This window comes from Microtus ochrogaster, chromosome 8 (genome assembly GCF_000317375.1).
Source record: "Microtus ochrogaster isolate Prairie Vole_2 chromosome 8, MicOch1.0, whole genome shotgun sequence".
Classification (NCBI taxonomy): Eukaryota; Metazoa; Chordata; class Mammalia; order Rodentia; family Cricetidae; genus Microtus; species Microtus ochrogaster.
In genome coordinates this window covers 33495074-33522726 of record NC_022015.1, presented here as the reverse complement: position 1 = coordinate 33522726, position 27653 = coordinate 33495074, and the positions used below count along the sequence as shown (strand labels likewise).

At 52.7% G+C, this 27653-nt stretch overlaps 5 protein-coding genes and 1 pseudogene across 7 annotated transcripts in view; 2 read left to right on the top strand and 4 right to left on the bottom strand.

Annotated features, from left to right (window-relative positions):
- Ric8a (RIC8 guanine nucleotide exchange factor A) overlaps nucleotides 1-2945 on the bottom strand; it is a 7494-nt gene extending 4549 nt beyond the window's left edge. The window contains exons 1-5 of the mRNA XM_005351483.2: nucleotides 2789-2945; nucleotides 2455-2502; nucleotides 1776-2366; nucleotides 1377-1468; nucleotides 847-997 (exon numbers count right to left, since the gene is read on the bottom strand). Coding sequence (XP_005351540.1) covers nucleotides 847-997; nucleotides 1377-1468; nucleotides 1776-2366; nucleotides 2455-2502; nucleotides 2789-2872 — 966 coding nt within the window. The 5' untranslated portion in view covers nucleotides 2873-2945. The remainder of the gene's footprint in view (nucleotides 1-846; nucleotides 998-1376; nucleotides 1469-1775; nucleotides 2367-2454; nucleotides 2503-2788) is intronic.
- A 21-nt stretch (nucleotides 2946-2966) lies between these two features.
- Nucleotides 2967-6906, top strand: Bet1l (Bet1 golgi vesicular membrane trafficking protein like). Its single transcript, XM_005351481.3, has 7 exons — nucleotides 2967-3003; nucleotides 3291-3382; nucleotides 3472-3889; nucleotides 4019-4150; nucleotides 5178-5269; nucleotides 5491-5547; nucleotides 5678-6906. Exons 4-7 carry the CDS (start codon nucleotides 4132-4134, stop codon nucleotides 5843-5845), a joined length of 336 nt encoding a protein of 111 aa, XP_005351538.1. The 5' UTR covers nucleotides 2967-3003; nucleotides 3291-3382; nucleotides 3472-3889; nucleotides 4019-4131; the 3' UTR covers nucleotides 5846-6906.
- A 2306-nt stretch (nucleotides 6907-9212) lies between these two features.
- On the bottom strand, nucleotides 9213-11610 carry Odf3 (outer dense fiber of sperm tails 3). Of its 2 annotated transcripts, XM_026781041.1 has the most exons (6): nucleotides 11502-11610; nucleotides 11154-11354; nucleotides 10737-10838; nucleotides 10460-10581; nucleotides 9635-9775; nucleotides 9213-9302 (listed from the first exon to the last, which is right to left on the bottom strand). In XM_026781041.1, exons 1-6 carry the CDS (start codon nucleotides 11608-11610, stop codon nucleotides 9213-9215), a joined length of 765 nt encoding a protein of 254 aa, XP_026636842.1. The 2 variants fall into 2 exon arrangements, with proteins under 2 accessions (XP_026636842.1, XP_013203302.1); XM_013347848.1 differs by lacking the exon at nucleotides 9635-9775.
- A 1511-nt stretch (nucleotides 11611-13121) lies between these two features.
- Nucleotides 13122-14317, bottom strand: Scgb1c1 (secretoglobin family 1C member 1). Its single transcript, XM_005351479.2, has 3 exons — nucleotides 14257-14317; nucleotides 13602-13801; nucleotides 13122-13282 (listed from the first exon to the last, which is right to left on the bottom strand). Exons 1-3 carry the CDS (start codon nucleotides 14309-14311, stop codon nucleotides 13250-13252), a joined length of 288 nt encoding a protein of 95 aa, XP_005351536.1. The 5' UTR covers nucleotides 14312-14317; the 3' UTR covers nucleotides 13122-13249.
- A 258-nt stretch (nucleotides 14318-14575) lies between these two features.
- On the top strand, nucleotides 14576-16120 carry LOC101994567 (annotated as a pseudogene).
- A 6138-nt stretch (nucleotides 16121-22258) lies between these two features.
- LOC101988816 (5-hydroxyisourate hydrolase) lies at nucleotides 22259-25341 on the bottom strand. Of its 2 annotated transcripts, none has more exons than XM_026781523.1 (4): nucleotides 25131-25172; nucleotides 24600-24774; nucleotides 23507-23642; nucleotides 22259-22737 (listed from the first exon to the last, which is right to left on the bottom strand). In XM_026781523.1, exons 2-4 carry the CDS (start codon nucleotides 24728-24730, stop codon nucleotides 22648-22650), a joined length of 357 nt encoding a protein of 118 aa, XP_026637324.1. In that variant the 5' UTR covers nucleotides 24731-24774; nucleotides 25131-25172; the 3' UTR covers nucleotides 22259-22647. The 2 variants fall into 2 exon arrangements, with proteins under 2 accessions (XP_026637324.1, XP_005351535.1); XM_005351478.3 differs by having other exon boundaries at nucleotides 22261-22737; nucleotides 24600-24739; nucleotides 25131-25341.
- Nucleotides 25342-27653: the final 2312 nt, after the last annotated feature.

Below are 27653 nucleotides of genomic sequence, written 5' to 3'. Positions count from 1 at the left end.
GGCAGTCACAGCAATGGGGCAGGCAGTTCCAGCAATGGGGCAGGCAGTCACAGCAATGGGGCAGGCAGTCACAGCTAGCATGTTCAGCACCAGCTCCTTTGGCCTCACCAGCTCATAGGTACTAAGTGCTCTCTGGCTCCTCAGAGATCTAATGAACCTCTCTATGGCTTTCCTCTGTGTGAGCGCCACAAGGACAGGCTAGATTGCTAGCTCTCTAAATATCCCAAAGGGTAGTGGTAGGAGTCAGGAAACCTTTGGTTATGTCTTCTTAGGATACAGAGAGAGGGACAGCTGGGGGCAAGGGGTGGGATGGGGTGTCACTCTAATCCCAGCATTTGGGAGGCAGAGACAGGCTGATCTCTAAGTTAGAGGTCAGCCTAACCTACAGAGCGAGTTCCAGGACAGCCAGGGCTACTACACAAAGAAACCTGTACCTGTCTTGAAAAACCAAAATAAAAACAAAAGCAAAAACATCCAGAAGGACAACTGATGCTGTCATCTATGGCTGCCCATGTATGGGAGCATTTGGAGCTTGGGGGTCACAAGCAGGAACCAAAGGCTCCTGAGAACCACATAGACCTTAAAGACAACATTCACCTTGGTAGACCCTGAGAAACTCATTTTTCTTTGGTAACCAGCAATGAGGTTCACACACATGATGTATCCACAAGCTTCTAAGAGGGTCTGACTGAGCGGCTCCCATCTGGTGGGGCCACAGCGCACAGAGGAATGGTCAGAATTAGACCATCAAGCCGACCTCCACTTGCCAGTAGCAGTGATGCAGAAACAGTAGCCACAACTGGGGCCAAAGCCTGTGGGTGTCCACACAGCAGGTCCTCCACCTACCTGGTGCAGACGCTTCTCAAGGAAGGCAAGAAGGGCACTGATCACGTCCATGTTGACTCCCATGAACTCTAAGGAGCCCTCATGTAGCTCCAGGACGAGAAGGACATCCAGACATTTGAGGGGCAAGTTCCCCAGGAGGTTCACCGTGTGGCTGGGGACAGAGTAACTCTTCAGCACAGATGTAACCCCTGGCTCCTCTCCTGGGGCACACAGGATATAGGGACTGAAGGACAGTACCGAGGACTAGAGGCGAGGGTAGGTGGTACCCCACGCAAGTTTGGTGGGGAGACGGTAGACACTCAGCCAAACTGTCTGAACTGAGATACCAGGCAATCTCTGGAAACCAAGGTCAGCTGAGGTACTTAGCTCAGTTCCTGGGGCTCTCTGGAAACACACTGGTGTCCCAATCCCCTGACAAAGTCATATTCTACGGGGTGACCTGGTGCTTCTGATTCACAGCTAGGGTTGAGGACTGCTGAACCCATGCCTAAGCATCCCCCCACCGCGACACAGTAAGGCCAGTCCCTCACCCATGGAACTCCTCCGTGCGGTCTCCAGCAGTAGTGACCATCACACAGTGCCGCAGAAGGGTCCCCAGGTACCGGTAAAGAGCAGCATCTTCCTAACCAAAGGCAAAAAAAGGTTCTTGTAAGAAGGGGTCCCTGTTCCTGTGCTCCAGGGTCACCTAGAGCTGATCACTAGGCTCTGTCTACAGCACACTTGGTGACTCTGGCTACCTGAAGCCTTGTGGAGAACACGTCCCCAGTCGGTGCACAACACTGCTCAGAAACCTTCCTTGAATTCCCTGCCTAGACGATCCTATTGTCCTTGCCATACCTGACACCCTGGAACTTGAGGCACGAAGGAAGCAAAAGCACAAAATGTCCCAGCTGAGCAGAGTCCCACCATGACTTTAGGCTACAGCTTACCTCATCCACCTCCCTCTTGACAGAATCAAAGGTGATGTTAAAGAGCACTTTGAGGATCTCCATGGCCCGCTCTGTCTCCTGGGCCGGAAGTGCCACCGGGGGCTTTTCTGTGGGGGCCACCCCCAGGGTCAGTTCCAGCGCATCCGTCAGCAGGCGCACACCATCCAGCTCCTGAAACAGTTGCTGGCGCACATCAGTGCGAAGGGCTGTTAGCAGGAAGAGGAGCCTCAAGTCGAAGAACTGGACTTCGTGGGGATAGCTCCTTTTGCGGTAGAGTCCCACGCGCTCGGCTAGCCTCACCACCAGGCGAGCCTCTGCGGCCAGCATCTGTGCTGTCGGACTGCTGAGCACGAGATTGCACAGGCATTTGAGAGCCTCGAGGAGGACATCCATGTCTGGGGGCTGTGGGATGGGCTCCTCTGAGATGGTGATGTCAGCATAGCAGGCTAGAGCGTGTAGGCTCTGGCGGCTGGCAAATGAGTCCAGGCAGCTGCGGTCTCGGGACAGGATTCGAATAGTCTGCAGCCAGGTGACACGGTGTGATGGCGACAAGCCCTGCTCCAGGACGGAGACCAGCAGCTTTGCGAGTCTCTGTGGGGAGGGACAGAAGTGGTTCCATCAGGCCCTCTTCTTGGGGTAGCTCATGCCCGCCCTCGGAGTCCCTTAGGCCAACACCTACCTTCCTGTCCTCCTGTTGGGCATCATCGAAGGTGAAGCTCTGGGAGTGCTGTAGGGAGATCCAGTTCTTAGGTCCACACGCAGCAGGTAGGACCTGCGCTCAGAGCAGCCGGTCTGCTGCGACTTTTGAGGCAGCAGCCATCACTCTGGACGTAAGGCAAGGCCCATCCTCGCCTCCCATACACCTGCCCCACCACTGAAACACCCGAGGCCCAGCCCGCGACCCACTGCGGTGCTCCCTGCCATGCTCGCGCGCACACCCCAGCCCCGTTGCGCGCACACCGCTGCTTCCTCTCTCCATGAAATTTCCTCGGCGGCTGCCGGGTGCCTCTCACCTCCCGGTTGAACGACTGCAGAGCTTCTGTCATTGCATCTTCCTCTCCCGTCTCCAAGGCATCCGCAACTGCCCGGGGCTCCATGGCCCCTGGCACCGGGTGCTGGAAAGCTTGGGCCGGGAAGACGCAATCGGCCAAACCCAGGGGCTCCGCCCAGGTCCGGAAGTCCAGCGTCCACGCGTGAGGGATGCCGGGAGCACAGCCGAGCCGAAAGGGTGTGTGCGGGCATGGGGCGGATCCAGGGCTGAAGGTGGAGCCCACCTGGCCGCGGTGGCCGAGCAGGCGGCTTGTTCCCTCCCCTCCGGCCGGAGTTTCTGGCAGGCGTGGAGCGAGGTGGGGGGGGGGGGGGGCTCGGCCCGCGCGTGGACTGCCCTTCTTACACGCTCATCGCCGAACGGGGAGAGAGCTAAGGGAGCACTGTCCCCAGATTAGTGGGCTGGGGTCGCATGGCGATTCTCGCGGTCCCTACCCGCGAAGCTCATGCATGCTCTTTGGGGAACAGGGAAGGACAAGCACAAGGACTCGGGCGGTCCGAAGAGGGTGGCTAGCTCGGCGAGGTGGCGCACGCCGTGAGAGACAGAAGCTGGCAGATCTGTGAGTTCTGGGCCGGACAGGGATACATAGTGAGACCAGCCTCAAAAGACACAAAGGACTAAACCATCAAAATCATGTGGTCTTCCAAGGCAAAAAAAAGGCTGCAGCGTGTGCGAGGAATGATCAGCGAGAAGTGAAAAAGCCCTGGAGAAAGCCACTCCCGTGGGAGGAGCCGCGGAGGGGCTGCCGCGGCTCGTCAGGGCGGAGAAGCGACCGCGCGCGCGCAGGGTAGTGAGTGGGGAGCTGGGTCCGCACGCCGCGTAGTTGAAGGCAGAGTCGGTGAAAGTGTACCCCACGGTGACACACACACACAACCAAGTTCCAGTGGATGACCTGTCACCCGCTGAGCTGACGGCGCTTGCCCCACACCTACTCGGTGTCAGGCCCTGGCGTCCCCTTCGCCCATCTCCTTCGGTCCTGGCTGCCCTCCCCATCCTGAATCTCACACCCAGGCTTCGCGGCATCCCAGAACAATTTTACTGAGCCAGTTCGGAGCCTCAGCTCCAGGTCTGTGCCCGAGTTCAGGCTCCGAGTAACACCCCCATCTCGGGACTAATCCTGCTGGCCAATCCGCAGGCTGGTAGCCTGCCCTTCCCTTATTTACATTCCACTTTATTTCTGTGTCTTCCGCGCCAGTCCCTTCTCCCGGAAGTTATTAAACCCGAGGCGGAACCGGAAGCCCCTTCAAGTGTTGGTGCCACGTCCGTCGCTGTGTTACCGAGTCCCGGAGTGGGACCCCGGAGGGCACGATGGCTGATTGGACTCGCGGTGAGCGCATCCGAGGGTAGTAGGGATAGGAGGCGAGGTCCGGAGCCGGAGGCATCGCTCAACTCTCGGTGGAGGGATCTGCATGGGGTGGCGCTTACGTATTCCGGGAAAAACAGGTCTAGACTGCGGCTGGCGCTGCTTTGGGACCCAAGCCTGGGCATGACATCGGTTTTGTGTGTGATTGGTACTAGGGGCTGGGAACGGAGGGTCCAAATAGGGTTTTACTGATGAGGGGACTGAGTGCCTCCCTTCACCTCTCGGTGCCTGTGTTCTGTATGCCAGGTGTGATGCCTGGGCCACAGTAATGACTATGCAGTGATTGACAGGACACAGAAGTCCTTTCTATTAAAGTCTGGTCGCATGTGTTTGCTGGTGCTGCTAGCCTTTCCCATAGGTAGGTTACATTGAGGCTGATTTTTATGCTTCAGACCGGTGCCAGTAGCAGTTGGGATGTGATTCTCACACACCGTGATCGGCATTCTTCATGTCTAGCTCCCGTCAATCGGAGTCAGGTTTCCACAGGCACAGCGCTCTGGAAAGGTCCCATATGGGTTGCAGAAATGAGCTCCGTAGCTTCTCCAGTGAGAGACCTTTCTTACACTTTTCCTGAACCTGATCCGCGGGTCATCTCCACACAGCCTTCCTGTGACCTGTTTCGGTGTTCTGTCCCGTACCAGAGTTTACTCTTTTCCTTTGCGACCAGTCCCACACCCACAGATAGTGATTCAGCTAAGGCAATGCTCATTCATGTTCAGAAACAGTTTACAGCAGGGTAGTGTAGATCGAGCCTTCTGGGTCCTCTGCCTGTCCTTGCTTGGACATGCACACAGGACATGTGCTTTCATGACCCATGCTACATGTCTGACAGATAGATGGTCCACCTGTTGGAACTCAGGGTGGAACCTGCTAAGTTAGCAGACATGGGTTGAATCTCTTTAGAGGTCTCACGAGGCCATACTCCACTGCAATAAGGAGTCAGGAGCCACACTCGTGAGTGAATACTACCCTTGAGTCTCTCTTTTTGCAGCTCAGAGTTCTGGTGCTGTGGAGGAGATTCTAGACCGAGAGAACAAGCGGATGGCCGACAGCCTGGCTTCCAAGGTTACCAGGCTCAAATCGGTCAGTGATGGTCCTTTCCCTTCTGTATGGTATCTTGGTGAGTGGGGCTAAGAGGGTAGGAAGGCAGCCATGTGTTGTCTGTGGATACGCTGACGTGAGTGATGCCTCAGGTAATACCTTGACCTTCGTAGCCTTTTCTGGTGATAGGTTCCTAGCAGGGTTGTGAGTCAAGTCTAACTGGTCTGAAGGATCTGACTGTGCCCTCTCTATATCCCAACCAGTTGGCCTTGGACATCGACAGGGACACCGAAGACCAGAACCGATACCTAGACAGCATGGTAAGCACCTGCAGTTCATACAGTGGCAGTCAGCTGTGCCCCCATGCTGTCTGCTCTTCCCTTCGATGCCGGTGTGGTTGGGTAGTCAAGGGTCCCACCTCTGTGTGATCCTGTTGGGTCCCTCCTGCAGGACTCAGATTTCACGAGTGTGACTGGCCTGCTCACGGGGAGTGTGAAGCGCTTTTCCACAATGGCAAGGTCTGGGCGAGACAACCGGAAGCTTCTCTGCGGTATGGCCGTGGTCTTAATCGTGGCCTTCTTCATCCTCTCCTACCTCTTGTCGAGGACAAGGACGTGAACCAATGGAAGCCAAGGGCAGCCAGGCTCTCCTACCCTGGTGTCCTGGTGTCCTGAAAACCTGACTACGAAATAGATTCCCTTGAAAGTATCATCATGGGTCATTCATCTTCCTAAGACGGGATGACTGCAGCTGCCTCTGCCATAATGAGCTCATGCTGGCTTGTCCTGTGTATGAAGGAGGAAGAAAAAAGGCAAAACCCAACCCTTCTCCCTGGTGCTGGAGTCACTGTTAGAGCCAAAGCCACGCTGTCTAAGAATGAGCCAGGTCTGAACAAAGCATCTATGAGTCCTGAATGTGCCCACTGTGATCAACAGCCTCAGAAGCCAGTATCTAAGGGTCTTCTGTCTATGCCTGGTTAAGACCGTGTCTGTGTTCTTGAAGCGTCTGGAGCTGACATCGAAAGGGGATATGTCCGTGAGCCCTCTTCAGATGAATGTTCGTCAGGATGAATATGGCAGAAACTCCAGGCTGAGGCTGCTGATCCGGAACAGACCTGTGCAGGCCAAGAGTCAAAGCCATCCCCATGAGCCGTCAGCTGAAGGCAGACCCCAGGGAAGAGGCAAAGGTGTGGCTAGAGGAAGTGAACTGCGGCCCTTGTTATCGGCCGTGGACCTTCTGGGCCACGAGACCATGTGTCCAGCAGCAGAGATATGTGTCCTTGGGATTGAGAATCTTCTCAGTGCCAAAGATGTCACCATCCCCAGGCAAACAGACTGAGAAATAGCATAGTGTGGACTTTCTAAGTCCGGCAGTGCTGAATGGCCTTTCTGCCAGGATCCTTATGAAGCTGAAGGCCACCTATGGGAGAATTTGTAGCAGGAACCTCTGACCTTGTACCGAACCTGTGCCCTACCCTGTTCAGCCTGTCTCCCTTGGTGTAGGGGGAAGCTTGAGCCACCTCCTTGTTGCATAACTCACAGACTTGCACCTCCCTGCTCTCCCAGTCCTCCCTTCCTCCTTGGTCAGTCCCATTTGCATACAGCCTGACCTGTGGAGCTGGCAGGGCCAATGGTTTATGAGAGCCCAGCACTTTCTGTCTTCACATAAAATGCCTTTAAGAAATGAACCATGAAGTTCTGTGCCCTTCTCTGACCTGACTCACGTCTGTGTCTTCATCTCTCTGTCTCTCTCTCCCTGGCCCACTCACTGCCCACCCATGTGGCCGTACCACTACCTCTGTCCATGTTCTGTCGCAGCTTGGCTTCTTGCCTGTAGCAATGCCTTGCTGTTGGTGTGCTGAGGATGCACTAGGCACCGCCCCTTCTTCCTTTACCGAGCAGCCTCTCTCTGCACACATTAACGTTAGGCTTGTGTGACCCTCCCATCGGGTCTGCCTGAGCCCTAAACCTGGAGAAGGGCCTAGCCTGGCCCACCCTTTGTTTTGGCTCCCCCTCCCCGCGTCAGGTACAGCCTGCTCCACGCTGCTGCTCTGCAGCTTTGCTGTTTGCCCTACACACTTCCAGCTTGTGCCTCATTCTTAGGCCTCCCATGGCAGGCACCCCGTCCTTGTCTCCCAGCATCCCGCGGGCCAGGGCTGTGCTCTGCCCTTCGCTTGTCAGCAAGCATGTTAACAGCTGCCTGCATCCTTCCATCTGGACTCAGAGCAGGCATGTTCATGCTTCCGTTTTGTCTCCCTGGAGCCATGGACTGCTGCCTTCTACTCAGAATGCTGGGAAAGTGTTAAACCCCAGGGCCCTTCGTTGTTTAGTTGTTGTGGGAGAGTGGCTTGCTCTGCATCCCAGGCTGCTCTTAAACTGTGTAGCCTAGGCTGGTCTCCAACCCATGATCCCCTGGCCTCAGCCTCCTGAACGATGGCATTACAGGCATGCGCATTCACACCTAGCTTCCTGTGACACTTGGGACAGCCAGCACCTGCTCATCCTGCTGGTGCAAACTGAGTCTGAGTCTCCGCATTTGGGGTTAGTCTCCTCTGGTGCAGCATCTTGCCATCTTCTGTGAGAGACGTACCCCACCCAGCGTGGCTAGTTTTCTCCCCAGGTCTCCATCCTGCTCCACCAGTCACCGTGGCCATTTGTAGCTCTCCAGCTCCACTGGGCATCAGGCTTGTAGCCCTCGTGACCTTTAGCTGTTGTTCCTTCTGACATTAATCACGGGAAGGGGGATACCAACACCAACTTCCTGAAGGCCTGGAACCATATTCTCCAACTCAGGCCTGTACCCCTGGCGCTTCCCCTAAGGTGTGGGTGGGTCCTCAACACCAGCAAGTCATCAGAAGCCTTTGGTGCCCAGTGTGAGGGACCGTGAGCATGAGTTACGAGGTTCTTCCTACAGTTGAAGGCCCCTCGCTAGTAAAATCTTGGAGTCAGTGTCTTCCTTGTGCTCACTTCCCAGGGATTTGAATTATTTGAGCCAACCCTCGTCTGTGGCTGGCCTGGGCACTCCTGGCTACTCTCCAGTCTTCCAGGGATGCCTTCTCTCGCTTGGGCAGGACAGCCACAGACCCACCAACTTCCTTCTGTGTGGCCCCTCTCTGCCAGTTTGAGAGTAAGGTGGTGATAGCATTACCACCTAAGGGAGTAAGGGCAAGTTGGCTGGGACACACAGGCTTGTGCAGGTAGGGTCCCCAGTGATGTGTTGGATAAGGCCATTTGTTTTGCATGGACCTGCCCCAAAGTTGAGGTGATACTGCATCCCTGCTTTTGGAAGCTGGGCCTTGGACCCAGGAGAGCCTCTGTAGTCATTGTCCTCAGGCCCAGCTGAGATGCCAGCTCTTGCACACATCCTCCTACTGGCCACGGGTGAGAAATAAGCTCCCCTAAGATTTGTACGTAATAGCAGTAAAGAGATCATGTCTTCTTACATTGTTCCTGTGGTCAGAATTTGAGGCAGCACAGTGAAAATGACCATGTGTTCTGCCATGCCCAGGCCTTCCTGGGAGGTGGGCTGGAAGTGTGTCACTTTGAAAACCTGAAGGCCACTGCTGACATGATCTGGATCCCTGGCTCTCAGAGAGAGCCTGAGTGTAGAGAGGAGAACCTGCAAAAGGCAGTTGAGATGTCGGGTGGAACTCTGAGCCCCAAGCCCTTTTTCTGTAGGACCTCCAGAAGTCCAGGCTAGGAAGCCAAGACAGGGCCCCCTGGACAAGCGTTGCCTTTTCTCCAAGATAAACCCTTACGAATGCAATCTGTGGTTTATTAAATAATTTGGACATGACAGGAAACAAGATTAACAAACGAGATAGTGTAGAGAAAAATAACTTGTCAAAACCGTCCAAACTAGCGTGCCCTGTGGTGCAGGGCCAGGCTGGCAGTGGGTCCGTTGGTGAAGTGCCCAATCCATTGTCAGTCCAGCACATTTCTGAAGGAGGATCATGGTCAAGGGCTGATGGGAAGGAAAGGGGGCGCTATTCCACATCAACAACCAGAGGGGTCATGTAGTCAGAATGCTTGATGCCAAAGGTGACAACGGGGGCACAAGGCTTGTTCAAGTACACCTAAGAGGAGAAGGGGATGACTGTGAGGAGCATTCTCGGCTTGGGGCTGAGTGAGGGGCTCATTCCCTCCTGAACTTGGGGCCAAGGTTGCCAGTGTGAAGGCCATGCCATGCTCAGTAACCTTAACTGTCACTGGGGACAGTGGACTGGCATCTGGGGATAAGATTAGAACCCAGGTTTCCTATAGCTGAAAGGTGACCATCAGGGCCACTGCTGGAAGTGCACAAAATCCTAAGGGTTCATGGTCCCCACTCATCTTTGCAGGGTGCAGGCCCTTCCTACACACTCTGGCTCATTTTCCGACCCCTATCTGACCCCTGCGGTTCCTGGACCTTCTCAGGGCTGTGGGCTCCTGGTCCTGGCTTCAGGGTCTTATCCCCTGGCGGCTCCACCCGGGCAGCCATGGTGTACTGTGGAGCCTTGAACTTGGTCACTTGGACATCAGTCTGATGGTATGCTGCAGGACCTGGAGTCTGGAAGAAGAGAGGACTCAGACAGACTTGGCTTTCCCGGGGCATGTGGCTCCGGAGGATAGGGTTAGGTGTGGGACCTTGATTCACCAAAGGCACTCTTAGGCTGTCTGCCAGCCATGGGAACACCGCCATGGGGTGGGGTGTTCCCATCAGTCTCAGCCTCACTGTGCCAGTGGCATTCCCAGTGTGCCAATCTTGTATCCGCTGCTCTGAGGGTATGTGCAAGGCCCTTTTTCCTGTCGGGACAGGATCCTCTTGGTCTTGAGGGCAGAGGTCAGGGACTAGTAAAGTCAACTCCTGTAGTGCTACTGAGTGTTGTGTGTCTGCTCCAGGGCCTTTGCACCGGCTCTTAAAACAGGTAGACATTTCCTCCCCTAAGGAGCTCAAGGCCTCCTCCCCCTTCTTCCTTGCTTCCACGTCCTCTGTCTAAAATCAGTATTTACCCTCCAGGCAGTACACCACAGACACCTTAGCTTGTTCTCAGTATCATCCCATCACCTAAGATGGTCTCCTGGCCTCTTCCCACCACTGAATGTAGCCCGAGCATGTAACAGGCCCCCAGAGGTGGAGGGGATGCAAGAGCTCCGATAGGGCAGTAGTTGTCTGGGGATTCTTGAGTCTCGGGGGAGAGGATCAGACAGGTCACTGGGGCCAAGCTTGATACTCAGTTGGTGTGACCCTTGCCTTGTGCAGGTCGTCGCTGAAGCTGCCCAGCTTGCTGCGGCCCTTGATGGAGAAGGAGGGCTGGGAGACCTTGCCCACCGTGTGCGGCCCCATCACCACAGGCAACATGTATGCAGCAGGGCCTGTGGGTGATGGGGGAGCCTCAGGCTGTGACAGACCCGTTACCTCCTATCTGGGATACTCTCTACCTTTGGAAGTCCTATGTGGGGTTCCCCTTCCTCCACCCCATGCTGGAACCCCAGCTCCCATCCTCTCCGTTGGCTGGGATGTGGCAGACCTGGGGTGCTGTCTACTCGGAAGGTCTTGGTCCGGGCAGAAATGGAATGGCTGGGTGCTGAGTCAAACACATGCTTGGTAGATTTTTCTGGAAAGTAATCACCTGGAGAGGAGGGAGGGTGTGCAGGAACAACAAGCATTTGGGGGCTCTCCACCCCACCCCCAACACTTGGGTGCCCATGAAGGATGTCCCAACAGTTAAGACACAGGGCCCCTGGGTCCCAGCATTGTGGTTGAACAGATTTGGTCAGGGAAGTCCGCAGCAGAAATACTGGCGTTGGTGCTGTTTTCAAGCACTGGTGTGGGCTGTGTCCCTGGATTCCGAGTAGAGTAGGATGGTGTCCCCAGGAGCAGAAGGAATGAGGCTATCTGGACTTCACCATATTAGGGCCCGGAGCAGGAGACAGGGGTCACTCACCCGGGCCAGGGGTCAGCATGGTCTTGGTACGGTAGCGCCCCAGGATGGAGTAGGCGGGGCCAAGGTCCTTGCCAGTCCTCAGTATCTTGGGGTTCACACTGTAGCGGGGCCCTGGGGAGCAATTCTCCGCCAAGAGCATGGGGGCCCCACGGAAGCTGTAGGCTGGTGCTCGGAGTTTGGTAGGTGTGTGCTTCACAAAGCCTGTGGGCACAGGGGCTCAGGGCTGCTGGAGACACATCCTTCTCTCCCCCGGGGAGTCAAGGATTGAGCCCAGACCCATCCCAGGCCACACCATTTCCGGCTTCTTCCCCTGTCCCCACCAAGCCCCAAGCCCTTAGGCAATCTTACCCGTGGTGGGTGGAATCAGGTACTTGGGTCCAGGACTGCTGTAGAGGGCCATGATGGGCCCCCGGGGGCGATGGGGCCTCCAACTGCCCACCCATACCTCCTCTGCCATGGTTGGCTCTGTCCATGGACAAGAGGGTGACCAGGTGCTGGGATGCCCTGTCCCACCTCATTCCTGGCCCTTATGTCCCCATTTCTGGTTCTGCTGATGCTGCATCTTGCAAGCCCAGTCCTTGCCTCATGGAGACATGAGGGTCTTTAAGCAGCTCCAAGCAGACGGAGCTCCCCATTGGTGTGGTAAGCTAATCCTTAACCCAGCTCCAAGATATGGATGGGGGTCATGCCTTCAGGATAGGCCCAGAGGGGCTGCCCACTCTGGCCTTGCTTTGGGGGAGCAAAACCAGGGAGAGAACCCTGGGCTCAACTTTGCAAAGAGATGACTGGCAAGGGTCGAGAGCTTCTTGGCTGAGCTGTGTCATGGGCAAGAGGGGAGCAATCGGGAGGCCTCACCTCCTCTGTGCAGGAATGGGCTTAGAGCAACTTGGGGACCAGCCGCCTCACCGGTGGCCTAGCCCCCTGGCGTCTGTGCCAGGCAGTTCCCTAAAAAGGAGCATGGAGAGAAAGCTTCCCTCTCTCCCCCACTTCTGAGAACTGGGGAGGGGTCTCTGTCCCTGAGCTCTAGAATGCGGCTCTGTCCCACAAAGGAGTTCTAGATCACTGTGTGTGTGATGGAGACAATGGCCAGTGCCTGAGGCATCGCATCAGAGCTTACCCTTTCCAGAGACCCTGTCTGTAGGGAACCACCGCCCTCTCTAGGGACCTCCCCTCTTGGGGGTACTTATATCTCCAGGGACTACATACCTATCAGGAACTCCCACCTCTTTAGGGACTCCTGTCTCTCCAAATAGTCCCCCACTCTCTAGATAACTCCCCCTTCAAGAGACACCCCCACCTCTTCAGGAACCCCCTTATTCTCCAGGTTCTTTAACTCTTTAAAGGTTGTCCCTTAGTGTTGGCCCACAAGAATCTGCTGGTTTGGGGAAACTGGGAGACAGGTAGGCTCTGGCTGTTGGGGGTCTGGGAGTGCGGGGTTGTGCTGGAGACTATGGTGGGCTTCCCTAGAGAGGCCGCTCTCTCCTATACTTCCTCAGACCCTGCTGCCCTTCCAGCTGTCCTGCTGGCAAAGCCCACCTTTCAGGACCCTCGGGTGCTCTTGCGAGCCCTCGGGGCTTCCCTTCTTGACCTCATTAGGTTCCTCTTAGAGTTCTGGCTCAGCTCGGGTTCTCTTTCCTGGGACGAATTTTAGGGAGAGAGATTGTTTCCAGAGCTGCCAGGGCCTCTGTGCAGCTGGCTGTGCTGTTGCCTGATTTGTTTAGCATAGTCCCTGTGAAGAATCACCAGCCCCAGAGAGCCCTCAGCCTGACCCAGTCCTGCCTTCCTGGGTTAGGCTCCTCTGCCTCCCAACTGTAGGCCTATTCTTCCCGTGTTTCACATGCTTCCCTGAGGAAGTGACCCCACACAGGAGTCTGTATCTTTGGTGTATCCCTCAGGGTGTCCTTGATTGGACATTTGTGTGTTCCTGTGTTGCAGGGAGAGAGAGAGAAGCCAGTGCCCGAGCTGCAGGGGGCTTTATTGATTTAACAGTTCGAGGGTAAATTGATTCATGAGGAAGCAGTGGTCTTGGCTCGTCCACGGCTGCTTGTGGGGCTGGTCCTGTCGTCCATGGAAGCCAAACCATGTCTCAGGCTTGCTTATGTGTCCTCTTGGTCGTCTAGCACTTGCACCTGAAGGAGAGGTGTGTGGGGACCAGGAGAGCAGGTAACCAACAACCGGAGCCACCAGTCCCCGAGGCAGGCTCTGCACACTGTGGTCTACCCCTCCTAGCACTCTGGGGAGCTGTGCGCGGATGCACCGCCTATGTGGGACATAGTCCTTGGGGGAAGCAGGACTCTGGGACTCCGGAGGCTTCTCTGTGAGGTCCCCATCAGTTTGCTGATGTAGGTCTAGGGGGTAGATGGGCATAGACTGGCAATCAGGTACCAGGCATGGGTGGGTCTCGGGAGAACTGCGGGCATTTGGGGATGGGAGTCCCGGCCCAGTTACCAGCAGCTTGACCAGTTGTTCCTTATGCACAGGCTGTAGGCCGTCGATGCAGGACTTGAGCTCTCCCAGGGCTTCCTTGGCCATATCATTGACATTGTACTTGCCCAGGGGCCCTTCATAGAGCTCTTCGGTGGTTCCCACCAGCAGCGTTTGCAGGAATTCCATGAAGAACTCATTGTCATCCTCTGCGGTGGTCAGCCCTGCGTGGCAGCGGAGGGGAGGGTATAGAGCTAAGGGAAGGACTCACTCTCCTTCGCTGTCTGTCCCACATCTTCCTATCACTCCCGGGACCACCATCTGCAGAGCCCTTCCCATTGCCACTAGTGTGGGAGCTGCTGTGGTTTCCTCTATGAGTTCCTGACCTCATCAGGGAAGAACAGTTGTGCCCTGATGCAGGAATTTCTTCCCCTGGGCTAGCTGGATTCGGAGGGCCTGGGCAAGTTGGGTTGAGCCAGGGTGGGTGACGGTGTCCTTTGTGGTTGGTTAGCGTAAGGTCAGGGTGGGGTGGGCTGGGACTGAGATCAACAGATTCCCCTGCTCTTTGCTGTTGGGGTCTGTGATGCAGAAAGGCCTTGTCCACCTGATGCCAGGATTTGGTCCCTTGGGGCCCCTCATCTCCTTGGAAGTGCCAGAAGTCAAGAAGGCCTAGACTTACCGCAGATGCAGAGCAGGGTTAGAGCCACCACCAGCAGAGCGCCGCTCCCCTTCATGGCGACAGTCTCAAGAACTGCTTGGGGGATACCAGGCTTTTATGCTCTAGCAGGTGGCACCTTGCCCAGGGGCGGGCCATATCTCTCAGGACCTGTCAGGCCAACTGGGCCAGGCCTGTCACTGTGCTCCACCAGGTGCCAAGAAGTGCCAGGCTTGAGTGGATCATAAGGGGGCTGTTGGCAAGCGAGTCAGGGTAAGTGGAATACATTCCAGAGAGGGCGAACCAAGTACCAGTTAGTTAACAGAGAGGAGTACCAAAGGCCATGGGTGGCCTTCAGGATGCAGCGACAGGTTCTGGACCGGTCCAGATCTTTCTTTGGGGGACCCCCCCCCCCTCCGTTCTAGTCTGCACTGGAGAAGGGTAGGCTGAGGCCACCCTGCTCCTATAGGCAGGAGAGGAGCCTGGGCACATGAGGTCAGAGGGGTGGGGGCTTTCTAGGGTTGGGGGGGACCCAGGGCCACTGGAGGTCTGAAGTTGGAGGCAGAGTCCAACAGAGGTAGGTTGGCCGGGAAGAGTTGCAGCTGGGCGTTGTCCTGCCTCTCTCCTATCCTCTGCTGCCACCTGGTGGCCTAATGGTCTCTCCTGTATGGTGCTGGTTGCAGAGACTGCTCAGACCCAGGAGGCCCCTCCTTCAACACAGAATTCTGCCTCTACCCACAATCAGAGCCCTATTATCCCATGTCTGGGCAGGGCATCATGGTGTCCTTCCCTTGCTTAGACTTAGCCTTGTGTATGCTCTGCCGGACATAAGCCCCAGAACACGGCTTTATGCCCCTCAAGTACTGACTCAATGTCAGTAGTTCCTGCCTCTCTTAGACTCCTATTCATAAGGAATGTTTGCTAACCTCCTGCTAGTATGAAATTAATCTATAGTGATGGAACCTATTTATGTGTATAAGTCTACAGATGTGGGAGCGAGCCCCTCCCCTCATGCACACCCCGCCCGTACCCAGGTTCTGCATGTTCAGCACACAAACTCGTGGACACGGCGAATCAGATGATCAGGTGCAAGGCTTCAGTTGCCTGCGAGGTTGGAAAGCCTCTCTCCATAGGGGAGATAGAAGCAGCAGCTCCAAAGGCTCATGATGTTCAGATTGCAATCGTTGACACTGTCGTTTGCACACGGATGCCTATACCCTGCGCGATGCCTGTACCCTGAGTGGAGCTGATCCTGAGGGGTGCTTCTTGGTACACGAAGATGCTGGAATTGTGGAAAGCGTTGGTGAAGGGGTTATAAGCTGAACGCAGGTGATACTGTCATCCCAATTTACTTCCTACAGTGTGGAGAATGCAAATTTTGTCTGAATCCTAAAACAAACCTTTGCCAGAAGACAAGAGTTAGATGGTGCTAGCAGATTTACCTGCAAAGGAAACTCTATTTTTCTTTTTTTTAAAAATTCTGTCTCCACGGCTTTTATTTATTTTTTTAATTTATTTATATGTGTACAGTGTTCTGTCTGCATGTATGCCTGCACACCAGAAGAGGGCACCAGATCTCATTACAGATGGTTGTGAGCCACCATGTGGTTGCTGGGAATTGAACTGAGGGCTTCCGGAAGAGCAGCCAGTGCTCTTAACCCCAGAGTCATCTCCCCAGCCAGGAAAGTCTATTTTTCATTTCATGGGAACCAGCACATTTTCCAAGTACGCAGTTATGACTGACATCTCTGTTCCTAAAATTGATCCGTCAGGGCCTTTGGATAAGATCTGTCTTCTTGGTTATAGCATTTCAATCGGCTATGCTGCTATGAATACTGCCAAGGGTCTACTGTTGCAGTCTTTGGTGGGATGGGAGCCATTGAATTGAGTGATCATAGACTGTAAAGTGGCTGGTGCAGCATGGATCTCGGTGTTGACATCAATAAACATAAATTCTTAGCTGGGCGGTAGTGGCGCACGCCTTTAATCCCAGCACTTGGAAGGCAGAGGCAGGCGGATCTCTGTGAGTTTGAGGCCAGCCTGGTCTACAAAGCGAGTTTGAGAACAGCCAGGACTGTTACACAGAGAAACCCTGTCTTGAAAAACCGAAGGAAACAAAAGGGTAAATTTTCAAAGGGTGAAGAATTTGGAGTCTCTGAATGTATAAACCCATGCAGGAAGTACTCAATGAGATGAAACACGGTGTGTAGGCTGGGAGATACCCACAAGATGAAGATCATGAGAGCAGCCCTTGAGGCAGCCCACAGAGGCTGGGGAGTCAGTGTGGTGATTGGCATAACTGCTTTAGGTGAAGAAACCGTCACTCGTCCATTCCAGCTGGTGACAGGACACACGTGGAAAGAAAAGCATAGAGTGTCCCAAAGCTGGTGGCTGAATATATGTCCAGAACGATAAAAGACAATGAATTCATGACTGGCAATGAGTCTTCGAACCAAACTGACAAAGCCTTTGGCCCGAGGCAATGTGTGTGTGTGTGTGTGTGTGTGTGTGTGTGTGTGTGGATTTGGACTCTTGTAAAGATATAAGTTGAGAAGAGAGCACTGTCCATCCTATACTTTTACTGTAATCAGGTAGGAACAGATTGACAGAAGATTTGCAAGCTAACAGCCTCTCAGACTTCAGATCCTACTGGAAGGAATGTGTGTAAGTAATTAAGGCTTCAATCAAGGACAAGACAAAGAGTCAGAAGTCGGTTTTCTGAATTCTCCACCTGAACAACTGCTGCTCACTAAGGAATATTTTAACCTAATAAAATACTTTTGGAAAAACACATGTGGGCGTGATTGTGCAGCATCTGTCAGCGGAGTCACTGGGAGAGCTGGCCGGGTTCCTGCCTTGCTGCAGAGTTCACCGTGGGTCGTCTGTAAAGTGTGGCTCCGAGGGCCACATAGATGGCTTAGTGAGGGACCTGATGTTTGATCCTCGGAACCCACGTGATGGAAGAAGAGACCTGACTCCTGCAGTAGCATTTCCGGGGGCTTGACCTGGACATCTGGACCCCCCAGACCTGACACAGAACCGGCTCTTTTACAGACTCTCTAGCTCGGCTTCTGTCACTTTACATCGCCCCACGCTGGGGCTGCAAGTGGAACAAGCGGCCCCCTGGCCTCCCTTTGTTGTTAGACCCTCGGCAGCACACGCTGGCGGACACGACCCTGCAGGCTAGCTTGGGCCGAGCATTTGAGAGTCTCCCAGCTGCCTGCCCCCGTTTACTCCTCTTGTCTTAGTGTAGGTGACAGCATTGCCCTAACCCTCCACCTCACACCCTAAACACTTGCCCCCTGTCCTCTCTTCTCCTGCGGACTGTCCTCTATCTCTTCCGGCACCATGTCAAGGCTGTCTCTAGTCGTGGACACTGTGCGGTGGCAGTCCCCTTCACATTCCATCTCTGCCCCTCTGACTCGGAAGTTGTTTGGGATCACTTCCTGGCCCGCATCATGTCCAGACACTTGTATTTGTAATATCACCATCGCAGTAACTCCTTGGCTGATGCCCCCACCTCTGGTACTGTCTTCTATTGGTGCTGGTTGGTTCTGTCAACTTGACACAAACCTGGACAAATCTGGGAAGATGGAATTTCAATTGAATTCTCTCTATCAGACTGACCTGTGGAAAAGCCTGCGGGGTATTTTCTTGACTAGTACTTGATAGGGGAAGGGTCAGTCCACTGTTTGTTTTGAGACAGGGTCTCTTTCTCTGTAGTCATGGCTGTCCTGGAACTTGTTATGTTAACCAGCTGGTCTCAAACTCACATAGATCCTCCTGTCTCTGCCTCCTGAGTACTGGGATTAAAGGCGTGCGCCACCACCGCCCAGTGCCTTATGGAAATTTTAACATCATTAAGATGCTGAGGCTATGAACCAAGCAAGTTACTCTATGCTGTTAATAAGTTGGGATCAAGCCAAGCGACGGTGGTGCACGCCTTTAATCCCAGCACTCGGGAGGCAGAGGCAGGCGGATCTCTGTGAGTTCGAGACCAGCCTGGTCTACAAGAGCTAGTTCCAGGACAGGCTCCAAAGCCACAGAGAAACCCTGTCTCGAAAAACAAAAACAAAACAAAAAAAAAAAGTTGGGATCAAACTGGCTTTGTTCACAGGAACAACCATTCTCCAGCTAAGCGGTCATCTTGTAGCATGCTGTCCTCCGAGCGTAACCGTCATCACCACCTTCATGGGAAGCAGCTATGACCATTCATGAAGGATCCTGGAGGCTGGTCCTGTTGGCGTTGCCTCCTAGAAGGAAGGGGTGAGGAGAGCTCAGCTACCCTTCCTGTTCCTCCCGCCAGCTTTGTGCAACTCTGTCCTAATTACATGCAGCCTTGTGGCACTAGAATATATAGAGAGTGGAAGGTTAACCTATGGGGAGTCAGGTTAACCTAATGGGGAACTCCATCTCTTCAGCTGTAGGGGAGTCAGGATCCATGCTGGGCAGTGCCTTGCTGGTGAGACAGCTGTCTGAGTCCCCCACACTCCTGTGAGTAACCCCTCGCCCATGCCCTGTATGCGGGCCCTGTAAACTCACTGGTTTGCCAAATGGAACACGTGTGGAATTGTACTTTGGTCTGTTGTTGGCGCCCCACTTGGGGTGCGTAGGTGTAGAAGAGTTCATGTCACAAGTCCTAACAGAACTTCTGTGGTAGCCAGCACATCTAAAACCGCACTGGGAGTTGTTGGCTGCTGGCTCTCATAGTACCGTAACAGTTCATCTCCGATTTGGCAAGTCATTGCTTTCTGTGGCAGTCGGGGGTCTGGTACATTCATGGGCCTGCGGTTCTGACTAGCGGGTGTCACAGTGATAACAGTGACTGTCAGAACGAAGGAGACAGTGTGCCACTTTAGAGCTCAAGAGTCCCTCCATAGTAGGAATAGTTAGCTTTTCTATCCCTGTACTAAAACACAGTGACCAGAAGCAACGCTTGGGAGCCGCCGGCCTCAGCTGACTGGATGAGGCTTGGAGACATGGAAGACTGCATGAAGTCGAGGGCGCTGAGGGCTTGGGCCATTTGGTTTTTCTGAGGAGGACAGAAGGGTTATTTTAAGATGAACTCAGTGATTAAACAGATGCCATTTAACCTGAGGCCTGTATATGGTGGAACATAACCAGTGGACCCTAAAAAATGAACAAAACATTTATTCCAAATTGAAATGTGTAATTGCTTATTAAAATAAACTTTTTTTGAAGTTAAAAAAATAAAAAGAATGGGGCATGGTGGATCACAACTTTAAGCCCAGGTCTCAGGAGGCAGAGGCAGGCAGATCCCTGTGAGTTGCCTGTTGTGGTACACTGTGGTTCTGTTCCCTGTTGTGTCCCTTCCTCATCCTGAAAGAAACATTAAATATTATTAAAAAACTGTAAAGCTCTTTATGACAAGCAATTTCAATCTTTTAATATCTCCCAGTTTGTAAGACTTACGCAAAATTTTAAATCTCTACCTTAAAAGATTTTGACAAAAAATATTTAAAATTTTTTCCACCTGGTTAATCCCTTATCCCCAAACCTAGTAAACTTTTTGTTGATACAAAGGCCCTGTTTGCTATAGACCTGTAACTTGAAGGGCTGACCCTTTCTTTCAGTTCCTTTGCACTGATTTAAAAAAAAAAATTAAAAAAAAAAAACCCAAACCAACCAAACAACAACAAAACCAAACCAGCTAACGTGAGGACAGTGAAGATGGACCCAGCCAATGGGGAAAAAACCCCAATATTCTTTGATTAGTAAAACACCTAAGGAATTTCTGGCTTGGTGAGCTTGCTCCTCTGCTTTGTGAGTGGCACATTCAGAAATGAAGCTGTGCCTTGCTGGAGGGCTTTAATTCGAGTTGGGACCCTGGGACATATATACCGTGCACTAGAGAGAGGCTGGGCTCAGTCCTCACTTGTCCCTGAGGTGGCCGCTCAATGTCTGCCAAAGGACTGACCAAGAGCAGCAACCTCACGAGGATGGCTTAAACCAAACTTTAATTCTATGGGGTGGAGTCACAAATTTGGAACCCTGTCTAGACATTCTATCGCCCCCATTTTTCAGAGTTCTGGATACAGGCAATGCCTTCTATTGGCTTCTAGAATCCATGCTGCCCAAACAGCCTCTTAGCTGTCAATACACCTGTTTGGGCCCTGTTTCTCTCATTGTACCTGTCTCTCAGATGCTGGTACCTGTCTGCAAAAAGTAGGGCCATCTGCTGGGTATATGGTTCTTAGGGATATCCATGTTGTTTCGTTGATTCTTGGGGGTCTGGGCATAGGAAGGGTAAGAACCAGGCTGAGCCTCCGAGTCCATCCTTACATACCCTTTAACTGTTGGCTCCCAAGCCACAGCTAGGAAAAAGGAGCCTTTTGAGCATTTCCTCAGAGTCTGACCGGGCTCCAAGAGGAGTGGCTGTGCCCACTAGGGGAAAGGAGTAAGGTGTGGTTTGATGTTAGGGGTGGTGGCGCACACCTCTGATCTCAGCACTTGGGAGGCAGAAGCAGGAGGGTCTCTAGGAGTTTGAGGGCAGCCTGGTCAAGTGTCTGGTGATGAACTACTAAGCCATGCAGGTCTCAGTTCTGCCCTAAGTTCATCCTCTCTGCTTTCTTTCCTTCTCTGAGCTACATGAGCATCTGTAAAGGTGCTAGCACTGGCTGGTAAACTGTTGACAAATGTTTACTTTTCAATTACACCATGCTGCTGGGCTTGCTTTCTCCTCGCCCCTGCAAGGAGTGGGACCTGAATCTCTGTGGACCACAGCAGGCCTGACACAGTGCCCAGACCTAGATGGACTCCTTCTGCCCTATCCCCATCCCGTCCTGACGCTGCCCTGTCCCCACAGGCCTTAGTAGGGACTCCTACTGCACACATGAGGCCCATGTGGGATTCAAGCTCTGGCGATGGCTGTGTCAGATGGATGCTGGGCTACGGTCTGGCAGGACTCATGAATACACTGTCCCCTTTCCAGTGAATCCCAGCTCCACTCTCCAGATGACATTTCTTCTATACCAAAGAGAGCAAGTTGTTTTTTTTTTTTTTTTGGTTTCATTAGCAATAAAGATTTTCCCGCATTTCCTCTCTATTGTCTTGTCTGTGGAGAACTCCCTGCAGGGCTCTTTATAGAGCCTTGCTGCTGGCCTGCTTCCCTATCTGTACCATGCCCATCTCTACATTCTGCCTGTGACCTCAGTGACCTCTTCTCAGAGGCCACCTTGATCACCTGGTGTGATGGCTTGTATTGCCAACTTGACCAAATTTAGAATGACCCGAGAGAAAGGCCTCTGGGCATGCCTGTGGGGGCTATCTTATGCTAACTGATACGGAAAGACACATATTTGGTGTAGGAGGTCCTTCTGTATTTGTGTTGCTTTCTTTGGTTATTAAAGAAACTGCCTTGGCCTAGTTGATAGGGTGGAACTCAGGTAGGCGGGGAAGACAGAACAGAATTCTGGGAAGAAGGGAAGTGTGGCAGATGCCATGAATCTCTGGCTTGAGATGGATGTAGGTTAGAATCTTCCCTGGTTAGCCACGACCTTGTGGTGATATACAGATTATTAGAAATGGGTTAAATCAAGATGTGAGAGTTAGCCAATAAGAGGCTAGAGCTAATGGGCCAAGCAGTAATTTAATTAATGCAAGTTCTGTGTGGTTATTTCGGGGGTTAAGCTAGCTGGGCGGGACGGAACAAAGGGCCCCCGTGCTCCATATTAATTATGGGAAGGACCATCCCTGGGCACGGGATACTGAACTGTATAAAGTGGAGAAAGCAGCTGAGCGTTAGAAATGCACTCTCCTCCTCCTCCTCCTCCTCTCCCTCTTCCTCTTCTTTCTCCTCCTCTTTTGTTTTCTCAAGACAGAGTTTCTCTGTGTAGCCCTGGCTGTCTTGCAACTCTGTAGACCAGGTTGACCTTGAACTCAGAGATCCACCTCCCTTTGCCCCTTTGCCTCCCAAGCACTGGGATTAAAGGCAGGTGCCACCACTGCCTGACACTGCTCTCTGCTTTTTGACTGTAGCCGCAATGTGTCCAACTCCGTGTCACTCCGTCTTCCTTCACTGTAACTTCCCTGCCCCAGAGAAGTGTAACTTGAACTGAGCCAGAAGAAAACCCTTTCTCAAATTGCTTGTGTCCAAGTATTTTATCACTGCAACAGGAAGAGAAACTAAGATACTTGGAGCAGGGGCAGTGCTAGCAGATCTTGACTCAATGCCCCTGTCCCAGTGATAGGTTCAGCTTTGCAGGTGTTGGAATTCACTTTATTGACACCCGAGTCACAGCCGCCCACTAGGAAACTCCAGGGCAGCTAGGATCTTTTCAGCAAGCAGCAAGTTCACATCCCTTGACGGGGACAAAGCCCGTGCCGGTGACTGTAGGTGGCTAAGTCAGGGAAAGGGCCAGGCAGATGGACGCTTCCCTTGGGTAATGCGTCACTCTAACTCCCCCGGTAGGTGGTGTAGGACCATGGGCTCAGCAGCAGAGGCACATGGAACTTCTGGGTCTCCTGTGCAATAGTGAAAACAACCTAGGAGAAGAGAGAAGGCACTTGAAGACACTGAAGATGGTGAGTCCTTCCTGCAACAGCTCCTGGGCCTTCCAGATGAGCAGGAGGTGCTTTGGTGGCTGCCTACAAGTGGGAGACACTTAGGTAAAAGCTCGATGCTACGGTTTGAAGTGTTTCTAAGAGGATCTAGAATGGTCTTGGTTGCTGGTTGGTGGGCTTTAGGGATGTGATTTGATCCCGAGGACTCTGATCTAATCAACTTGTTAATCTCTCGTGATTAACTGGATTCATCACGTGATGGCCTCATTAGTAGGTACTGAACCTAGAGGTGGGCCTGCTGGAGGAAGGGCTCTGGGCAGTGTCCTAGGGATCTGTGTCTTTCCTTGTGTTCCTCTCTGCTGCTTGTCTACCATGAGGTGACAGCTCCCATGCCACAGTGAGCGCTTGGAGCCGAGCAATTGTGGGTGGAAAGAAAGAGCCGAAATAAACCATTCGCCCTTAAGTTGTGTCAGTGATGCAAGGTAACACACCCAGTGCTCTGGAGTCTGGGCTCAGATGAGAACCTGTCTACAAAGAAGGATGAGACACTCGTAGCCTGGCCTCTGCCGCGTCATCAATGAAGCACAATGGTGCCTCAGGTCCCTGGACACCTTCTGAGAGCTCAAAGGAGGGTGTGTTCACTCACTTGCTACCACCCTGGGAGAGGTGGGGCCGGTCTGTCCCTGGCCTGGAGGAGGTTGTGGTCAAAGTGAGTCAGGGCCCAGCTGTTCTACCCATCCATGGCCCTCACCTCTACATACGGGTAAAAGCTCTCCTGACCCCTTTCCTTCCAGTAGCTCTCTGTGTCAAAGAACAGCTTGTAGGTGCCTGGTTTTATTTGGCCTGGTGTCAGGAGCCCAGGACAGCGACCATCCAGGTTTGTGTAGCTGGGAAGAGACAAAGAGAAGAGCTGAGAAACCACCCTCCCCTAGCTTTCCTGCTCCACAAGCTGACTGACCTCAGATGATCCCTGCAATGGAACGCAGGGAGCACAGATGGCGGACAATTTCTAAGGGCATGGCCACACCGCCTATTTAGGAAATCATAAAGCAGAGAAACAAAAGATAAACCTCTCCAGCTTTTAGGACTGAATTAGGAGGTGATGAGCCACACCTTGTTCCCACAGGTCAGAAGGGAGGAGATGGGTAAGCCTGTCTCCCTTAAATAGGCTCTGCTCTCAAGGCCACAGCTCTGCCAGCGTAGGCTAGCTAGCACTGAAACAGGAAGATCCCAGCCTCCCCGCAGAGCATGTTCCAGGGGCATGGCCAAGGCCAGGGCTCAAGCCTGGCTCATTGAGGTCGAAGGCCCAATACAGGGCCAGAGTGGAGTCTTAGCTTTGACCTCCTCCACCCTATATCTCAGTCTCTTTCTGTAAAAGAGGTAGATCACACTACTAGTTCACAGCTATTGAGACTAGAAAAGAAAAAGACAGCACTCGGCATTCAGTCTGGCGCAAGGTGATGGAGGCCTTTCTTTTCTACCAGTCCTCTCTAGTTGGCTCCCCTCCCAGCAGGCCCATTGGGCTGAATCTGGCAGGCAAGGGCTCTACAGAGCTGTCTCAGACAATTCCACGACACTGTCCCAGGCATGTATATCTGGTGAAATGTTATTGTCACTTATATCCCTGTTTATTGACTCCTGAGCCTCATCTGTCAATAGGGCAGCAGTCAGTTCTGCCTTCCAGCCCCCAGTGCCCACATTAGTCTCAATCCCACTCAGTGTTCCCCCAGTCACACTGTGCCACCTCAGTTCCACTGCCTAAGAGCGTTCCCAAGTGGAACTCGGGAAGGACACAGATGCTGGAGTAGGCACTCACCGATCCCAGTCCAGAAATGGCCTCCTACCTTGTCCTCAGCTCCATCCACTGCTGGCCAGGGGCCTCCAGACGAGACAACCGGAGGTAGAGGCCTTGGGCAGGGAGCCCTGAGGCAGTGTCTAGCACGTGAGTGGTTAGTGGGCTGTTCTCCGTAGCCATGGCACCAGTCTGAGTAGAGAGAGTCCACGTGATCTCCGCGGGGCCTGCATGGGCAGGCCTAACTGGGTCTTCGATTCTCTCTTGAGGAGAGCAAACAGCCCTTCTGCCCAGCCAGGAGCAGGCAGAATTGCCGAGCGGAAGGATGAGGTGCCAAGCGCTAAACAAAGCTGACCTGCGCCCTCCATTGCCCCTACCTGAGTACCACCCCTCTCTCCTTTGTATAAGCCCTTCAGTTTCAGCTGCTCAGTGGTCTTAGCTTCCCAGAACTCAGTTCTCCTGCGCCTCTGGTTCAGTGGGTTTTCTAGGAGCACCCCCCTCAGCTCCAACCTCCCACACTTGGCTCCCTCCATGTCCCTTACACATGAGACAGGAATTCTGAGGGTGCAGGCCAACTCCTTACCTGCGGCCAGCCGAGGTGTCTCTGGAGCGTCATCAGCCGCGGGGCGGTCCTGGAGCTCATGTCCTGCCCTGGAGCTCCGGTCTGTGCAACACCCACAGGCAGTCACCCTGCCAGCCGCAACGTGCTCCTCGGGTCAGCCCAGACCTGTTGGATCTGAGGCCCCGCCCCAACTCCTGGGGTCACCTATTTGAACACTTTTGGGGAAGCCGCCTCCTACCCGAGGAGCCCCGGCGGCCACGCAGCGGCCACGCAGCGGGGCTTTTGGGTGGTGACTTATGGGAAAAGAGTGGAAGCTGGGGAGAGTGTCCCTTGGGGAGGGATGGGAGGGACAGTGGCTTGGGGGAAAGGAGGGTTGCTGGTTGCTGGGGAGGCGGGACCGGTGGAGCCTAACTCTAAGACTGGCAGGAAATTGGTTAGGTGGATGGGGCAGGGCGGGCGAAATATCTCAGGGGTTAAAGCATTAAGGAAGCTAGTTCAATTCCCTGGGTGCCATTTAAGGGTGGAAGTTGAGAAAAGACTCCTCAAAGCTGTCCTTTGACTTCCATGCTCGTGCTGCCCCCACCCCCCCCATGTCGGCTTGGAGGGAGGGTCAGATGGTTTAGGATGGGGGTGTGGATGGGTTGTTAGGAAACCGCAGCTGTGCTGTACCTGTTGTGTGATATTTTGATTTCATTCTGAAAATAAAGCTTGCTTTGAGTCAGAGGGTGGAGCTAGCCACTAGCTGACTAAAACTAACCATAGAGGTTTGGAGGACTGTGGACAGATAGGGAGTAATAAGACAGGGTTGAGAGAGGATTTTTTGGAGGAAGGAATGGAAGAGGTAGGAAGTCCCTGGTGGCTGCTCCTCTGCTTCTCTGATCTTTCAGGTTCTTACCCTGATATCTGACACCTTATTTTTTTTTAATTGATAAAGGATAATTAATGAAATGCTTCAGGTACCTTGTCCTTTTCAAGAACCAGAATAGTTACACTGAGACCTCCCAAAACTTATCCCAAAGAAGGCTCCGCTAGTCAGGACCCTATGGCGCCTTTAGGCAAATTTGAAAAAGGGTCTGCATTATTTATTTACTTATCTATTGTGACTCTGGGTATTGAACCCACAGTCATACATGGTAAGCAAAGGCTCTACCACTGAGCTTCCTCCCCACCCCAAGGTCTCACTGTTAAGGGAATTAGCTACCAAAAACTTGACCTATCTTGAGATTCAAAAAAGGCATAATAAAATGTGAAAACATTTCAAAATTATAAAGATACCCGAAGCATGGATGTAAGAGGTCTAGTTACAGAACTTTGTTAGATATAGGCCTTATAAGCAGAAAGAGATGCTTGGAGTGACAATGTATCCCCATAACTGGGGTATAATTACTTACCAAACGGCTAGGGAAGCAGGGTAATAACAGAACCCTTGCCTAACAAGCGCAAGACCCTGACTTAAGGCATTTATTAAATTAGTGATTGATAGGGGAGGGGTAGGGAAGGGATGGCACCACCCCCACCACCCCCACCCATTGTGGGTGGTGCCATCCCTGGGCTGGTGGTCCTAGATTCTATGGGAAAGCAGACTGAGCAAGCCAAGGGGAAACAAGCTAGTGAGCAGGACCCCTCCATGACCTCTGCATCAGCTCTAGCCTCTAGGTTCCTGCCTTGTTTGAGTTCTTGTTCTGACTCCTTTCAGTGATAAATAGTGATATAAAAGCATCCGGCAAATAACCTCTTTCCTCCCCAAGTTGCTTTTGGTCATGGTGTTTTATCACAGTGATAGTAACCCTGACTAAGACAATAGGCAATGATTTAAATAGATACATGAAAAGAAGTGATATAAATGGTCAGCAGGTAAATGAAACAAAAGTATTTGACACAAGTAATCATCAAAGAAATGCAAAGGAAACCCACAGTGGGACATCACCTCACCCAACTAAGAATGGCTATAATTAAAAGAGGCAAGTGGTAAGTACCAAAAAGCGTGTCAATAGAAGGGAACCATTCCTACTGTAGAGTGAATGGCACATTGGAAGGGGTATGATTACAGTATATAAATTCTTCAAAATAGAATCATTATATGTTCCAGCAATTCCATTGTGGGATATATATATTCAAAGGAAATGAAACCATGTGTCCAGAATACATCAGCAAATCCCAAAGAAGAGAAACACATACATAATACCACCACCATTAACAAAAACAAAACAACAGGAACTAGCAATCACTAACCATTAATATCCCTTAATATCAATGAGCTCAATTCACTTATGAAAAGACACAGGTTAATAAATTAGATATGAAAACAGAATCCATCCTTCTGCTGCACACAAGAAACACACCTCAACTTAAAAGACATATTACCTCAGAGTAAAGGATTGGGAAAAGATTTTCCAATCAAATGGACCTAAACAACAAACTGGTATAGCTATCCTAATATCTAACAAAATAGACTTCAAACTAAAATTAGTCAAAAGAAATGAAGAAGGGCCGGGCGATGGTGGCGCACGCCTTTAATCCCAGCACTCGGGAGGCAGAGGCAGG